The sequence below is a fragment of the Diadema antillarum genome, unplaced genomic scaffold (genome assembly GCF_040938485.1).
Source record: "Diadema antillarum isolate AM-2024a unplaced genomic scaffold, OU_Dant_1.0 seq00000817_RagTag, whole genome shotgun sequence".
Classification (NCBI taxonomy): domain Eukaryota; kingdom Metazoa; phylum Echinodermata; class Echinoidea; order Diadematoida; family Diadematidae; genus Diadema; species Diadema antillarum.
In genome coordinates this window covers 143,003-161,929 of record NW_027271695.1, presented here as the reverse complement: position 1 = coordinate 161,929, position 18,927 = coordinate 143,003, and the positions used below count along the sequence as shown (strand labels likewise).

The 18,927-nt window shown below is 37.5% G+C and overlaps 1 protein-coding gene across 1 annotated transcript in view; it reads right to left on the bottom strand.

Moving 5' to 3' along the window:
• Window positions 1-18,927, bottom strand: part of LOC139739764 (carbonic anhydrase-related protein-like) — a 75,919-nt gene extending 56,992 nt beyond the window's left edge. Inside the window, exon 1 of the mRNA XM_071650361.1 lies at window positions 18,762-18,927. Coding sequence (XP_071506462.1) covers window positions 18,762-18,927 — 166 coding nt within the window. The remainder of the gene's footprint in view (window positions 1-18,761) is intronic.

The window sequence follows — 18,927 nt, the reverse complement described above, 5'->3', positions numbered from 1 at the left end:
GATGATGCGTTTGAAATATCATTAATGTAAATTAAAAACAATAACGGCCCTAAGATCGAACCCTGGGGAACTCCACATGTTACAGGTAGTGTATTGGAGGATACTGAATCAAAGGAAACAAATTGTTTTCTACATAACAAATAGTTTTCAAACCATGTAAGTGCAGTACCCCGAACCCCGTAATGTCGTAGCTTATATAATAATATTTTGTGGTCAAGAGTATCGAATGCCCTGCTCAGATCCATAAATATACCAATTACATGTTTGCGATCTGCCAAGGCACTCGATACTCTATCAAATAACTGCATCGTGATCAGTAAAATGATTGGTTCGGAAACCGAATTGATCAGGATTGAAGAAATCATTCTGACACAAAAATCCATACAACCTATTATACACAATTCTCTCGAGTATTTTGGAGAAACTAGAGAGAATAGAAATGGGACGGTAATTAGTTACACACGTGGGATCATCTTTTTTATAAATCGGTATTACTTTAGCAATTTTGAAGGAACTTGGAAAAATACCAGAAGAAAGAGATAGATTAAAGATATGGACTAAGGGAGACAAAATACTACCTATAATCTGCTTAAGTAAATTGGTGCTGATTTCATCATAACTGACGGAATAACTATTTTTAAAAGCACAAACAATTCTTAATATTCCAATAAAATCAGTTGGGTTTAAAAATAAGGATGAATCTATTGATTGTGGCAGAAAATCTGCGAAATCACAATTACTCTTATCGATTTTAGAGCCCTGTTGTGGACCAATATGCACAAAATACTCATTAAACATATTACTTATATCTACCGGATTTCTTACAGTATTGCCATCTTTATAAAACACTTGAGAATCAGATGATGATTTACTCTTATTGAGAATTTCATTGATTATTTTCCATATAGTTGAACTTTTACCTTGAGCATTATCTATCTTTTTAGAAAAATACATTTGTTTGGACTGTTTGATAATGCTTGTTAATCTATTTCGATATGTCTTGTAATTAGAAACATTTTCAGGGCTAGCTTGATAAAGACTTATTTTATACAAAATATTTCTTTTATTTATAGAATTCAAAATTCCTCTTGTTATCCAAGGTTTTATAGGTTTATTACGTTTTCTCCCTGCCTTGGTCTTAGGTATACTAATGTTGAAATATATCTCAAATTTAGCCCAGAATAACTGATATGCTCTTTCGGTATCGTCACAGGTTAAAACATCTTCCCAATCTTCATTCTGCAAATTTTCATTTAACCTAGCTACATTTTCAGTGGTGAATTTATGAGCATAAAATGATTGTCCATTTCTACGAGGAGGAGGGGAATCAATCATTACAAAGACAGGGATATGATCTGAGATTTCAGAATATACAAGACCTGAATGAATATGACAATTGTGTACATTGATAAATATATTGTCTATAAGGGTAGACGAATACCTACAATTCTTGTAGGTTTGTCGATGACGGGGAAACAGGCGTTCGAGTATACTACACTTTTGAATTGATTGACATTGTTGTTATCCTGTTGCAGGTCTATATTGAAATCTCCATTAAACATATAATTTTACTTTCTCTATTCAGATTATGTAATATATCATCATCATCATATATAGATGTGTAGGTGTGTATGTGTGTGTGTGTGTGTGTGTACATTCATTTTTTTTTGTTTTCAGTGATCTTTTTATTAATTCCATTTCCTTTGAGAATATAACAATTCAAAAAAAATTACACACAATCCATAATCCATAAAACAAGAATAATCATTCAATTCATTTTAAGGCAGATATCAAACAGAAGAGAGGAAATAGAATGAATTATCCGATCATTCCTTTTTAACTACAAAACAAACAAGCAGAATTCATATATGCATTTGTGAGCAATTTAGCCAAACACTAAAATAACAGGAAATGAAATTTCTATTATATCAAAAGAACGATGACAACAACAACAACATAAACCACCCTCATTCCCACCTTTCCACCATACCCAACCCTCACCTACTCATAACTTTAAACTTTAAACCCCCCCCCCCAAAAAAAAAGTCCTTCTCATCTCTAAACCACCTCCCTACCCTCTACACTACATCCACCTCCTTACCCGAGACAGACACACTCCCTCTCATCCACCTCTCATCTCATCCACCTTTCATCCACCCACCCATTTACACACCCACCCTGCACACACATCTGCTTAAACACACACACACACACACACATCCACTTAAACACTTCCACACCCCCTGCACACACATTCACTCACCACAACACACAGTTATTTCTGCTCGCATTCAGAACATAATAATTATGCTAATTATGCTTCGGATATATGCTGCATACACACAATACATGCATGCACATACACATATCATACACACAATATACATATCCACATACCTGCATATATATTTTATATACACAATACTTATCTCTGAACTCAAAAATATCTAAAGAAAAGAAGTCAGTAATCAAACACACACAAAAGGGGAGAAGTACGGGTGCATAAATAAACTAATCCTTTACAAATTTTTTAAACATTCCCATTTCAGCAAATGCAAACCCGGTTATTTCTTCTTATGGCAATATCATTCTCTTCCTTTCGACATGTCATTAATGCCTTTTTTAATTCTACCAATGTCGGTGTTATTAACTGTGACCTCGCTTTATAAAACATATGTTTAACTATAAGAATAAGAGTGTTGTACAGTTTGATTCTGTGAGAAGTTCCTTCTAAACCAATATGTATATCCCGCCAAGCTAAATTACGTAACTCTTCTAACTGAAAGTACTCAATGAAATCATGCCATAAAGATTTAACTTTTTCACAGTTCCAAAATAAATGCGAGTAAGTTTCAGAGCTTTTTCCACAAAAGGAACATAAATTATCAGCCACAAAACCAAATTTTAGGAGCTGTTCCTTAGTATAAATCGCCCCGTGTAATAACTTATATTGAAATTCTCTTAAGTCTCCAATTAGAGTTGAACTTCTGGGCCTTATAAAAATATCTCTCATACTTTTATCAGCGAAAACAAATTTTTGGTGTCCATCTCTAATTTCTAAACAGTAAGACTGCTTTAAAAGAGACACGAAATGTGAATAAATCTTCCTGGATTGTATCTTTTTTAAATCTGTAATTTGGCCAAAAAACTTTAAAGGTATATTAAAATCACTGACATCTACTTCATACCAATTGCATAAAATTCCATCATATTTCCCACTTTTCAAAATGGACTCACAAAAACTCCATACATAAGCAATATTTTCACTTTGTAAACCTAAACTTTGAAAATAACTAATTGGTCTTATGGATTGTTTATCAAATAATTGTTCTAAGTGATAAACCTTCCGCTCATATAAATCTGCATTAAATATCATTTTCCCTCTCAATAAAAAATCTTTATTATTAAATATAATTGGATTAATTTTCCCTTCTTCAAAACTTCTGCAGTTATATAAGTCTTCCCAGGCAGCTAACATTTCTAAATAAAACGATGGTGCCTTAAGTAAAAGTTTTTTAGTCTCATAATTGCAAAGAAATAAAATTCTACCTCCTACAGCTTTAAAACTGTGATCAAAGTATACTTTCCAACTCATATTTCGTTCTCCATACAAAAGTCTTTTTACCCACATCACTCTCTGAGTTTTCACAAACAATTCAAAATTCATCATTCTCAATCCACCATCCTTGTAATCCTGATACATAATGGCTCGTTTGACGCGATCCTTGCCCTTCCACACAAAATCAAAGCAACTTTTTTGAATTTCATCAAATAACCATTTTGGAACAACAGAGGATGACGCCACATAAATCAATTTAGATAAAGCATAAGTTTTAAGTAAGTGAATTTTCCCCATGATGGTGAGATCTCTTTGCTTCCACCAACCTAAAAGTCTTTTAATTTTACTTAATATTTCTTTATAATTAACTTCCTCCATTCTCTTCCTTTCTAAAGCAAATGTAATCCCTAAAATCTTAACTTCTGTAACTATACTTCCAAACTGAAATTGTGCTACATTCTCTTCATCCTTACCAATAATCAAAACCTTCGTTTTATCCATATTAACCCTTAAACCACTGACTTCCGAAAAAATCTGAAATAAGTTTTGTAGTAACCTAACTGACTCTTTATCTCTTATAAAAATTGTCATATCATCGGCATACAGTATCTGCTTTACTTCAAAATCACCAAGATCAATCCCTCTCAAAGTAGTCTCATTTCTCAAAGCATGTGCCAAAATTTCAATAACTACTAAAAATAAATAAGGTGATAATGGGTCACCCTGACGCACACCCCGTTCTATTCTAAAATAACCGGTTGAAAACCCCTCATTCATTACACAGCTGCTAATATCAGTATAACATGTCTTTATCCAAGAACAAAAAGAAGGGCCAAATCCAAAATTTTTCAAAACGGTTAATAAAAACGAATGAGATACCGAGTCAAAGGCCTTCTCAAAATCAACAGCTATTAAATAACAACCTCTGTTATATGACAGACAGTGAAAAATCATATCATCTATTAATCGAATAGCTTCCCCAATATTTCTGTTTTCCATGTATCCCACTTGATCCATGTGTATTATCTCACTCAAAACTTGTTTCATTCTCTTCGCCAAAACCTTTGAAAGAATTTTATAATCCACATTCAAAAGTGTAATCGGTCTATAATTCTTAATATAAAGAGGATCTTTACCATCTTTTTCTATTAATGTAATGGTCCCTTGCTTCTGTGATACTGATAAATTACCCCTATCATACGCTTCATTCAATACTTCAACTAAATGCCTGCCTAAAAATGGCCAAAAAATGATATAGAATTCCACCGAAAGCCCATCATTACCTGGAGCTTTATTATTTTTCATTTCTTTTAAAACTTCACAACATTCATCTATAGTAATCTTTCCTTCACAAAATTGTTGACTTTCCTCACTTAACTTTGGAATACTTTTTAAAAAAAACTTTCATTTAAAACCTCTTTTACTGCACCCCTCTTCTTTGAATATAATGTTTCATAAAAATTTCGAATTAACTTCAAAATTTCATTTCTATCTTTTATAACAGAATTATCTTCACTATATATTTCATATATTATAGTTTTCTTTTTCTTTTTATTTTAATAATTGTTCAAAATATTCTTTATTTCTTTCCCCGTTTTCATACCAGGCTGCTCGTGATCTAACTTTAATTCCTTCCAATGATCTATCATATAATTCACTCAACATTTTTTTCTTTTCAACATATTGTGTATTTATTTCTAAAGAAGCAGCAGCAGTTAATAAATCTTGCTCTAAAATTTTTAATTCCTTTTCTAACTTTTCAATATTCATTCGCCTTTCCTTTGCTTTTCCTTTCGAATATTTTCTTGCATATTCACTCATCTTCATTTTTAAAAAATCCCAAAAAACTAATTTATCATTAAATGCATCTTCCCACGTTTTCATAATACTTTCTATTTCCGTTATCATTCCTTCTACAAATTCTTTATCATTACACAAACTGTTATTAAATTTCCAATACGATTTGCCCCTACAGTTATAACTTTCCGGAACAAGTTGTAATTCTAATCTAATACCGGAATGATCAGGAGTAACAGATGTCATAATTTCACAATTTCTTACTAATCGCACCATGTGGTCTGATATGAACCAATAGTCTAAACGAGTTTGTACTAAAGGGTTTAACTGTTTGAAAGTAAATTGCTTACTGTCCGGGTTTCTTTTCCTCCATATATCTAATAAACTATATTTCTTAAGAAAAAAAAATTCAAATTCTCTATAAATTTACTCTTTGAAGGTGTTTTAGGCCATATATAATCCAAAGTTTCATTCAAAATTGCATTAAAATCTCCTCCTAGAATAAGAGAACATTCACAAGGACAGAAATCTGATATAAGTGCATCTATTTTTCCCAGAAATTCCGTTTGTTCCCATGTTTTATCTCTTGTTGGAAAGTAAACATTACCTAATAACAACTGAGAGTCAAAAATGTTTCCTTTTAAAAAAATATAACGACCCATATCATCAACTTTTATTTGATCAACTTTAATATTACCACCAGAAGCTATTAAAATTAGAACACCTCTGCTGTGACTTGAGCCGTGACTAAAAAACATTTCACCTCCCCAATCTCGTTTCCACAAATCTTCGATATCGGGTGAACTATACGTTTCTTGTAACAATACGACATCCCCTCCTTTACTTTTAGCCCATTCAAAAATTCTGTTTCTTTTTTCCTGTTCCGTAAACCTCTAACATTAACAGAAATTAAAGTTAAACCCGCCATTTTAAACAAATAATTATTCCCAAATGTTGTGACCTTATTGCCCAAACACCATACAATCTCCTTTGAAAATCTTGTAACATCATTAACTTTGATACCGGGCACCTCCACTTACAATCAATACGGGGCTTGTTTTTATCCAAACAAACTGCCGATTTAATACATGCTTCTGAATGCGAGCAGAAACAACCACAACAACACCCCATACAACGTATCAGACATCGAACCACACCAAAGCCCTTAACCTTACAATCCCTGGCATATACCCTAATACAATCTATTTAGGCCTATATAAACACACATACTTATTAGTTTGGGTAACATGGTAATATGGTAAAATTTGGTAATATGCATGATATGTGCGTGTGAGCGTGCTTTCATTATAGGCCCTACTGTATTTACAAAAAAACACGCTCACACACATAATAATATCAGATTGTATGATACTAACTCGATGTTTCCGAGATGTGGCAATCTCCATGAGATTTGATACATAAAGCGCCCGTCTCCCGTAAGTAATTAGTTAACTCCTAATGGGTCCATAATCGCGCTTTGTTGGTGACGTATTCAATAGCAACGTCGAACAGAATCAATCTCTGACGGATACAACTTCAAAGTGCACAGATGATATTCATGCATACAGTACTCTCATACTAGCTTGTGTAACAAACGCAGTTTTATTTATCATGTTGTATCGTGCTTTCTTCTGTGTGTAATGCGTGTGTTCGTGTTTTTTGTTTAGTCGTATTAGTGTGTGTTTTGGTTATTTTTGTTTAAATACAATGAAGCTCGCATGCATGTACAAGCAGAGTCGCTACGAAGAGAACACGGATCCCCAGTGTTTTCTATTAGCAGACTGATATTAACGATTAATGGAACCACAATCTCTGGGGAATCTCTATTGGAAACAGACTGCCCCTCCCCCATCTACCTATAACCACCTGCAATGCGGTGATGCGAGTGGATTCGGTGCGGTATCATCTGTAACCATGGGAACGGTAATTCTCTTCCATTACCGCGAACGACTGGCAGCGTCACATACATACACAGTATCCATCCGGCCAGTTATTGTGGAGCGCCACGCTCCTCGAACTCATCTGAGAGGGGATTCACAGAGTATAGCCATTAATAATGCAAGTCTATTGGAGTGAACTACATGAGTGTCACGCTGTCATTATTTATTAAAAACTTGACCTTCTCCTAACTCACAGCTATACACACTGGAGAGTGATGTTCCCAGCCTATGGAGACACCAGTATCATCTCTGTGTATATGGTGCCCTCGCAGTGTCCATGTCCTTGATTGCACGAAACCCATAAAAGTGCGAGCACACGCAAGATTGATATAGCACGCGCGTGGGCGAGGGAAATGATTTCATTTCAGTATCTTATGCTCTCTATTCACACGAGCGCAGACTGTTCTCCCAAGCTTGCATTAATCAATAAAATCTACATTCTCAGGTGTCAAGAAACCTCTACACAGGTGTCAACTGTGTTATTGATTTTACGCGTTATGAATAAATCGCTCAGAAAAAAAAATCCCTGTTTAGTTGTGACCGCTTTGTCTCAGCGCATGGAGACCTCATTACAAGGGGCATCCACCCTATACAAAAAGTGTAAAGACAGTTGTAGCATTTGGAGCCAACGTATTTGTTTTTGTTTTTATAATTATGATCAATAAAATGAGTTGACCTAAAGTAGAACAGAATGAAAAAGCTCAAGACTATATATCACAGACTGTTGTTGCTATTCCAATATCTTAACCCACACCCTAAAATCATTTCTGTGTGTGACTTCCGTCCTTTGCTGGCACGTCATTAGGCGTCATTGTAAGTTCATTCATGATATAATTTCATTCTCAAATAGGAAGATCGAAATAATTGTTCATAACGGCATTTACTCGATGCGGTTTTGCTTAGAATTATTATCACGCGCTGCTCGTGGTATCATAAATTTCGGTCGCATACTGCCATGGAGACACAAATGAAATTAATGTGATGCATGGTCATGTATGTGTGTCCGTCTTAAGAACGTCTTTCTTGGGGAGGGGACAAAAATATAAAACCATGACATCCCCCCCCCCCCCCCCCCCTTCAAGCCCTTGGCCTATCTTTACCACTTTCCTTTGGGAAAAATCTCTAGCAATATATCTTTCACAAATAAAACGTGAGAATCATTCATGTAATGATCTTGTGAAAGGTGGTGGATACGCCGACGATTTCTGCTTGCCGAGCAAAGGTAGTGCCCACGCATTCATGTTTGCAGACCGCCTTTTGCCGCGTTGACATAATTGATTTAAAGCGGAAACGACTGAGATCAACCGTGTTGGGAAAGGACACTTAAGGCAAAGATGTCAAATCTCTCGGAAAGCTGAAGCATGCAAACATCAGCTTTCGGCTCGAGGATAAGAATCGGAAAGGTGTCGCTCAGGTAAAACTTACAAAAACTTTGGGGATCATAAGTCTTCGTTCTAATCAAACACAGAACAACCAGTTCATGCAGTTAGGGAATCCATTAAGCGAACCACAGCTCTAGGGGCTAATTTACGGCAACGTTTCTTTTCATCGCCATCAACAGCAAGAAGGAGTTAAAAGCTTGAGTACATCTTTAAGCTAAAAATGGTGATTTCATCTCGAAATTAAATCATATTCCAACCCAGACAAGCGAGATAAAGTAACAATCTTCAACTCATCATTAGCTTATCTTAGCTTATGAACAAAACAAAAGAAGAGGGAGAGAGAAAGAGAGAAAGAAAGAAAAGGAGGGAGCTCATCTGGTAAGCGTGTATCACCATCACATCACAGTATTTGGCAGTGATTCGATAAGATCACATCAAATCATTAAATGCTTTCACAGATGACCCAAAGACCCTTTGATAATAGAGATACTTGATCGACATTTATGTCATTTCTCACGTGTATCTGCCATCTTGTCTCTTGTTTTCTTCTTTATACTTTCTATTCCTCTGTTTATTTCGTATTTTCTTATTTTTTCTCTCTTCTTGCTCCCTTTCTCTCTTCTCCTTTATCTTCCTCCTATTCTCGCGTTCTTTTCCAATCTTCTTCCCCTGTTCTTCCTCTCTTCTTCTTTTTCTCCTCTTCCTCTTTTGTATGTCACAAAATGCCTACTTTTGTCTTCCTTCAGTAACCACTTGTATCCAGATTATGTTCGTGTGCGTGCTTCTGATGGGTGATGATGAGGGCGTGGTTATGATCATGGGTGTGGTTGCTCTCTTGCATGTGGGGGATGGTATAAAGAGGGGTAGACCTACTCCTCTCCACAGAGGGGTGAAGGAGGGGTGCGCGACTTTCTCACATTTGGGATCGAAATCCTACACCCTCTGGATTTTATCAATGTTCCTTGGGGGCAAGATGACTGTTTGGGTCACCTGCTATACAATACGGGCAATAGTAAATGTCTTTACTTATGTGTGCCCCGACCCACAGTTGTCACCTGTCCATCTTTACCTCTGTGATTTTGTGCTACATGTAATAGTACAGTGTATCCTCTTGTAATGTTCACTCTAGATTCTGTTTGGTGTTTGTAAAGTTTGTGGTATGTACACTTTATCTGGTCGAATAAATGATGATGATGACGATGATGATAATGATAATGATGATAATAATGATAATAGTAATAGTAATGATGATACTGATGAAGATGATGAAGATGATGATGATAATAATGATGATGATAATAATAATAGTAATAATAATAATAATAATAATAATAATAATAATAATAACAATAATAATAATGATAATAATAATAACATCCGAATCAGAGGTGGATTGAGTGTCTGCTTCATGACAGCTAGGACAGGAGGGGTGACATCGGATTCAAAATGGACTCGCTTCGTACTAGTAGGTCTACCTCCTTGGTTAACAAAAATGCTACTTTCACGCTAGTGGAAAAGCAGCCCGTGCAACCTTTTTTTTTTTGTGTGTGTGTGTCTTTTTTTTTTGTATGATGCAGAATCCCAGTCCATATGCAGTATCAAAATAACAGGAAACGGAGTGAGATTAAGATGCTTTCAGTTCGCATCATGCGGGGGTCTTAGTTTGTGGGTCAAGCAAGCTACTTTTCAAAAGTCATTAGATCTGCTTCTAAGGCGGATGTAGGAGTTGGTAAACAAATTATTAGTTAATGAGGGAGCAGTAAAGAAAAAAAAGAGTTTTTCGTGATACCTATGATGTATCGCCCTACTATTCGCCGTTCGTTGTTGTGCCATAGATCTTGCCATAATCCCCGCAAGAAGTAATAAAGAGTGCGAGCGCGGCTGTTATACCTGAAGGTGCATTTGGTATACAATAGGACTTCATTTATTTTTATACTTGTACAAGAAAAGAAAGTTATACAACGTTGATGCTGCTAGAGTGGTAAGACATTAATGGATACAATCTCTCACGCTGAATACATTTCTCAGAAAACTCGGACCAGAAATACATTAACCACCTGATGCAGTAAAATTAGGGGAGTAGATGATAAAACGATATTCTTTTATTTTGCTATGCTGGAATTGTCAGGGAAAAAAACCCTCAAACAATGATCAGACTGTAGAAAAAAAAAATCATGATCATGATGATAGACCTGGGTCTAGGTATATCATAACAAGCAAAGCCATGCACAGACTGTCTCAACCTAGCAACAGTGAACATGACAGTCGATTTAGACCAATAAAACATTTGTGGCGTCCAAGCAAATACTAGTAAACAAATTGAAGCCTTAAAGGGGTTGTTCAGACTTGCGGCGAACCTCCTTTGAAATTGCTGCATTTAGGACACTCTGGTCAATCATTGCAAATAATCGGTGTTGTGATATTGTTCTTGCAAGCCCCCCACAGAGAAATTTCTTTACATCATTTTCATATCAGAAATCAGTCTTTCACCGTGCAATCTCATCTTCTCCTCTTCCCATGCAACCTTGTTTCAATTGATGCTGCATGGTAGCAACGGATTGAGAAACACGCCACACATGTTTTCCCGACCCTTTAGCAAATTAGTGTAGTTCTAATCGACCTCATTAAGCGACGCGAATTTATCAAGATGTACGTATAGATGATGAGAAATCAAAGCGGGGAAGAAGGGGAGAGATTCAGAGATAGAAGAGGGGGAGGCGGAGGGAGAAAGAGATAATGAACAGAAAGGATGATGGGGGTTGCCACAATTTTCCAATTAGCGAACTCGCTTACAATGGTACATGATTAGGCAAGGACCCGGTTGCGGCCGAATCGGCTAACAAGCCTTTCGACATGGCACTGTTAAAACGATCGTATTTTGTTCGCGGAGGAAAATCTTGATTGACAGGTAGATATGGAGTTGGGCCAGTATGATTCTCTTGCCGCTGTTTTTTTTTTTTGTGGCAAATGAATAAAAATGCAACATATGGCAGTAGCTAGTATTATATGAGTATAATGATTCTTTGCACCAATGCGTTTTAAGTATGGCCTAAGCAATAGCAAATCAGCAGTTGGTAAATTACATTTCTTTACAATATCTCGTATCAGAGATTTCTTGAACCATTTTCTCTAGGATTATGGCAATCCTCGTAGTCTAGACACAGAATATACACAGCACAATTTACTTTGTTTTGATAAGGTCATTTAGAACATTTGGTTTCCGTATACAGAGTTTATATTTTCGGCTCTCGTTTGTTTTCGTGAAAGAAAGATTTACACTGAAACAATGCACACACAAAATGCATCTCTCTTTTTTTTTCTTCTCTCTCTCTAAATCTGCACAGTTCTTTGCTCGAGGTAGGCACGCGTTGCTATAGTGACAGAAACGATTCCATTATCGCAGCGGCAACAAAAGCCGCAGCAACAAAAAGGCGTGCTGGCAGGAAGATGAATGAAAAAGCGAATAGCTGACCGAAACGGTCGCACGGCCTAATAGATAAATAAAGATAAGTTCCAGGATAAGCATTGCCGAAATGGATATTTACCATCATCAAGGTAGCTCCACCGAATGGTGGTCTGCTCAGAACAGGTGGTCTGCTCAAAACCGGACATCTTCGGTAGATCGCAACCTCCTACCCCACGTCACACACGAATTAGACTGACATCGGCTCCGCTCTCACCCTCTCTCTTCCGCTCTCGTCTCTTTCACCATGACCGTGCTAACGCCGATTGATGTCTAGATGAAAGCAAACAAGAACCTCCCCCCGAGTCGAGAGCAACTATGCACGCATACGAACGCACCTCGGCTACTCGCAATGCGCATGCGCCCAGGAAGAAAATGACTCCATGCGGCCCCATAAATGCGACTGGATGCGTTAATTTTTGTTTTTCACCGTTCACGTAGGAAAGGCCTGGCCGCAGGGCAGTCGCCATGACTTGTTGACGCTCTCCCTCTCTCTCTCTCGTAACTCCCACGACATGTTTGGCTTGGTTGTCACGCCAGACTGCGCACTCCAGGCCGCAATATCCGCCAAAGGCCATAAAATGTGAGCTTAATGAGGTACTGATTTGTGTGCTTGGAGAGGGAGCAGTCATAAACATTACGAGTCAACATGGATGTGATTGAGAAAAGGGGGAGGCTGGGGGTCGAGAAAGAAGCCAAGTCTCCAAAGAGGAGACATTAAAACAACACCATCAAGATCTAGATGTAATGTGATGTTTTCCTCTCCAGCCACGACAACGGATAATTAGCTATTAATCACTCCTACACATGGGCACACAGAACCAAACGGATGTCTTACCGTACGAGGAGGCCATACTCCTGACTTTCGTCGGCGTCGTCATGGTTTCTTCCGACCTCGACTTGCTGCTTGGACTCTTCGCAAGATGCAGACAGAACGCAAGAGTCGTTGTGGTCCTGCTTTTCTCACAGTCTTATTTAGGGATATTTCAGATTTCAAAAGACGATGCAATGTTGGTTGCAGACGTCGGTTCGAAAAGAGCAGAAAACGATCACAAGAAGAGTACAGGAAAGAAGAGGAGGGGTAGAGACAAGACGGAAGAAGAAGAAGATGTCGAGACAGGTGCTATTCACGTGTCAAACTTCCATCTTTCGTGCAATATTAATTACATGCCGCGGATGGCTATCTATCCACGCATAGCAGTGTACTTAAATATGTATTCCTCGTAAAAACACGAAGATGACCGCATCAGCATCACACAGGAGTGCGCGACAAGAAGCTCTTCTTGTGCATGGGAAGCGATTAATTTCTCCGCAGCCGTCAGAAAAAGATGATTCCCGGTAATCAAACGATGGACATTCCCAACCCGTGATGGATGCTCGTCTGTAAGCAGCCTTGATTCAGATAGACGTCTCTACCTCTCTACCTCTCCATCTCTCTCTTTCTTGCTCTATTTCCTATGAGAATACTGAAGCATCCAAGGCGAAGAACCAGAATATCGCGGGTTTCGCTGCTGGCATCTCAATGAGGCACGCACAATAAGTAAGAGAAAAATATGTCCTGTCAGTTTGACTCGCTTTAAAAATAGCGTTTGGGAGAGGGAGAAAAGACTCCACATGCATAATGCTCGTATTACTTAGGTGAAGGCAAAAAAGAAAAAAAATAGCGGACGGACTGACGGTAGATTGCTGTTGCCATGAAAACGGCATACTAGATATTGCAACTTTGATAGCGTGATAAGTCCTTAGCTCGATTGTATCTCAAGGAGGAACGGTCGGCTGCTTAATGCTGGAATACAGCGCCATGGAAAATGCATTACGTCGCAAGCGTCAGCTGTTGGCGAGAAAAAGTACGATATGGAATTATCGGTGAAGCTATAATACCGATACGCTGAACGAGTCATGCCATTAAAAGATATGCTAGAATTGGCACAAGGCGATAATACAAGCAAGTTAAATACTTTTCGTTGCCACAGGAGACAAATTAATCAAGGTGAATTCATGGTGTCAAGCAAAGATTAAACACAACTGTTGCGTATGGGCAAAAACATGTGAACAAAGAAAACCTGACCAAAAACATAATGAAGCAAAGAAATATACTGAGGCATTGCTGTTGTTCTTTTCTGTTACTTTAGGTGGCAGATACCTCACTCAGATAATACACAAGTTTACTATACCACTACAGCAAAACTTTAAAAAAAAAACGCATATGGTACAACTTGTGTGTGATGCTGTGAAACACCGTGGTAATCGCGCAAACGCTTCAACTTGAAAGCACAGCGTATGTTAATGGTGTTTTAGTGTCATAAAGACACTGGCATTATAAAATCTCAGACGTTATCTCAGACGTTCAGGCGGTCCTAGTCATAATTCGGTGCGTAACAAGTTTCCCCCAGAGCACTGCAGCTTTTATGTTTCTGCTTTGTGGGTTATGAGAGTGAGCTTTAATCGTGTTCTTTCCTTCTACGTATCTCTCTCTGTCTCTGTGTATAGGTGTATTTGTGTGATGATGTACGTTTGTATCTGTGTTTGTGTGTATGCTTATGGGATCCAAGGACCGAGATAAGCAATATACAAAACAATCAGATGGCTCTCAATAACCTGACACTAAATAATCATACACATATTTTAATAAAGAACATTAATGTTGCGCTTGAGAAAGGCATTTCTAGGAGCATTGTCAAATACAGAACTGAAAAATTAAATTAAGGTAGATTACGATAATCACAAAAATTTTGATATGTATATAGCAAAGGGAAAAAAAGGCTTTAAAATAAGTGAGTTTTGAGCATTGATAAAGAATTGTCTAAATTTTGAGCGATTTGAATATGAGATAAGCTTTGTTCAAAAGAAACGGAGTAATGGCAGACTCATTATGATAATTGCAGAGTAGAGGAAGAACAGAATGTGCTGTCGGGTTGAAATAGAGGAGCGGAGACAATCAAGTCTTTACTATTATGATGTGGCAACGTTATATTACATATCTTATAAGCCTTAAGGTAAGGACTACAGTATAAGGTGATACTTTGATTTAAGAGAAACCTATGTAGGGATCGGAGAACTGGAGTCACATAATCAGATCTTTTGAGAGGGTAGCGTAGAAGTTGTAGTATGAATTATCTGAGTTTTGTACGTTGAAGTAGAAAAGCCAGCAGGAAGGGAATTACAGTAATCGAGATGAGACGACACCATGAGTGCATGAGTGAGAAGTTCAGTGGAAACTGATTGAATAATTTTTGGTTTTTACCAGCTTTACAAACACCCCGTACAGCAGCACGAATGAATTCTTAATGTGCTGTTGACGATTTGGATACTTATCTAAAATGACTATGAATACAATATCTCTGATGGACTGCATGGAAGGCACTGTTTTCAAAAGAAAGTTCTGGGAGAGATACGCGTAGCCTGAACGGTGAATATATATGTAAAAACTCTGGTTTAAAGCAATTTAGGTTTTGAACATTTATTAAAACACCATTGCGAAATATTATTTACTCATTACAAATACTATACTGTAGAACACGAGTATAGTCAGCGTAGGGCATACATAGCAGGATTTATATATACATCTTCCCAAGAATCAACGACTATAAAGGAAAGAGTGGCTGTGTCTAACAGAAAAAAAAACAGCATAAGGACTAATTATACGGATCATGGCTGGTTGGGGGACGCCATGTCTAAGAGGAAACGAGCGGGAAAAGGCGCCATTAACCATCTGGTGGCGGTCATATAAGTAAGATGCAATCTATCTTTTAAGATCGTTCCAGACTCTAGTCTGTTGGGGAGCTGTACATGGTTGATGGTGTCAAACGCAGCAGAATAGTCAAGAAGTAAGTGAACCGCTTCGAGATCTAAGATCTATTTGCATCTATAGAATACTCTTCCAAACTCTGTCGTAGCTTCAAATTCTAGGTAGCTAGATTCCGGGAGTAACATTAACTGTCATTCGAGACATGCTGCCTCCCATAACACACATACATCACCTGCACACTACACCTATAGCACACTATGCAATGTAAATATCAGGGTACCGATGCCACAAGGCACTTGTAACATCCAGAGCACTAGCAGCACCTGATACAGCGCAACCCTCTCCAGGACAGCATCTACGCTTTTTTTTTTCAGTGAGAGTACTTCGAGATCCAAAGTTCAAGGTAACGTACAATATCATGCCCTAATCCCATACACACTGCAAAAAGTCCGGTGTTAAATATGAAACACCGAGCTGGTGTTAAATTTCCGGTGCTCATTCATGGTGTTAGATTAACACCTCCGGGTGTCACTTCAAAATTTAAAATTGTTTTTTGAATAGTTTCTTAGTTACTGCACTTCTTGGTAATTTCGAACTTCAACAAGACGATAAAGCATTTTCTGATAAAGTACTTGATTTTTGAAAAAAAATGTGAAAATACATTTACACCATAGTAACACCAGTTGGTGTGGTCCCCTATTGAAGCTGGAAGGGTGTTATACCATTGAAATTAACACCAAAAATATCAAATCAACACCATGCGGTGTCATTATTGAATTAACTCTAGCGCAGTGTCAAAAATATCACCAGCCACAGTGTCAAATCAACACCACGAAGTGCCAGGTGAACACCTTTTAACACCGTCACAATACATTTTCTACACCTGTGGGTGTGGTCCTCTATTGAAGTTTGATCGGTGTTAGATTTAACACCCATGGTGTTAAATCTAACACCGATGTTTTTACAGTGGAGGATTCCAACATTTCCTCTGAAATACGGTTTTAAATTATCGTTTGAATTAAGAATCACTTATCTTTGGTCGCCATGCCCCAATGACAATGTACCCAGACTCTCTGGAAGAGCGGCTTGTTGGAGCGTGGAACATTAAAGCAATTGGAAACACCTTCCTGTTTCTATCTACTCGAGAACAAGAGTATAATTATTTCAATTCCTAGGTGGAAAGAGCACACGGGACAAGAACAGCAATGCAACTGAAATATTATTATTATTATATTTTTTATTATCAATGGTACCTTTTTTCAACGAATCATTGATCGCAGCCAGGGGCTGAATTACAAATGATTTTACAAAAGTGAAAAATATACACACACAGTATAACATAAATATACAAATGTAAAATTACAAAATCAAAATAACACGCAGGCTCACACAAAACAAGAACAATTCGAACAAGAAAGAAACTCTCAGGCACTGCATACACAAAAAATAATGAAAGTTTGAATTGACGTGGATCGCTGACTCTAAAGTTTCCAAGACAATCACTGCCAATCAGAACATGAATATTCATTAAGTTCCATGAATGTACATTGTACCTTAAACCATTAGCGAAATCAGCGAAAGGACATATTTATTGACCACAAAGGGCAGTAAAAACAATAGTAACAATAGATCAGTTTGCAGACATCATTTACATATCTGCGTTACTGTTGTAGACGAATAGTTAGACAGCTGGGGAAGAGTTCCTTATGTCCCCCCCCCCCCCACTGATTTGCACAAAATAAATAAATTACTATTTTTTTTTTTACTAATGATAAACTAAATAAAGGTTATGTCTCAAAAGGGACATAAGGAACTTTCCGACAGCTGCTCGAGGCTCGCCCGACATAGTTACAACAGACACATGCAACCAGGATTCCGGGAATCAAATTAAGTATGAACAATAACAACTGAATAACTCGATATTGCGTCTAGCTCCCCAGCAAAAACAAAAACAAAACACAAAGAATCGAAAGCAAACAACAAAAATCAATTAAAGAACAACACAAAAGGAAAAACCCCACTAAAGTACAAACAAATAGATAAAATGATAAAATGATAAAATTTCCTCATTAGTGAACGAGCCTTATCAATAATGACGCGATTGTGTGATGACATAAACGGGGCTCTCAAAATGGCTTTGGGCCAGGGCATTCCTGACTTTCGGAGCTCAGACAGAATATGTTTCAGAGGGAATGTGATGCACCCTTTAATGGTAAAACATGGCACCCGTTCAGTGGACGTCCATCCATTACGTTAAAGTCGAGTTCTAGAGCTGAGAGATCTCACCACGTAAAGCTACATACAATGACTGAACGGCAGTGAATGGAGTGGCAAAAAGCACGATACTACCAAGTAGCCTAGTTGCCTGGAGCTAGGACCCAAGGGCCAAGATCTAATGTCAACGTGGATTAAAAAAACAAACTCAGGTGAAGGTTTTGACCATTGCATAACTGTAAAGAAAAAATGATTAAGGAGTCCTATGGCCAATGGTATACGGAAAATGTGCTGTCACGTAACCATAATTTAACCTGCCCTTACCTAACTCTGCACTTGTCTTAGATTGTACTTGCAGAACTATTGCAGAGAATGTAAATTTGTTTACATTAAATGCATATAGACTAGTCTCAACCACTGTAAATTACATGTATTTTATCATGGAATAACGAACAATTTTTCGTTGATGTATTTAGTAAAGTCGGATTACAGACAAATCAAGTTACATTAATTTCATGTAATTTACGAAATCAGACATTGAAAAGATAGCTTAAAAAAAGGGACCGCGTGGCAAGATTTTGTGGCATTCTTTATGATTTAATTGTTTGGTTTACAATTTGAGATGTTTTCAAGATACGATATGAATCAGTATACGTACCTTTGTAAGAATAAGTTGAGACCGGGAAAATTGTCATAACGGCCTCCTCGGACAGCTCATCCTTGACCCACGGCAGGAGTTTCTCTCGGGAGGCGCTGCGTCGTGTCAGGATTCTCCCGCGCAAATAGCGCTTTCGAAACTTGGTGAACTTCAATATGGACGTCAT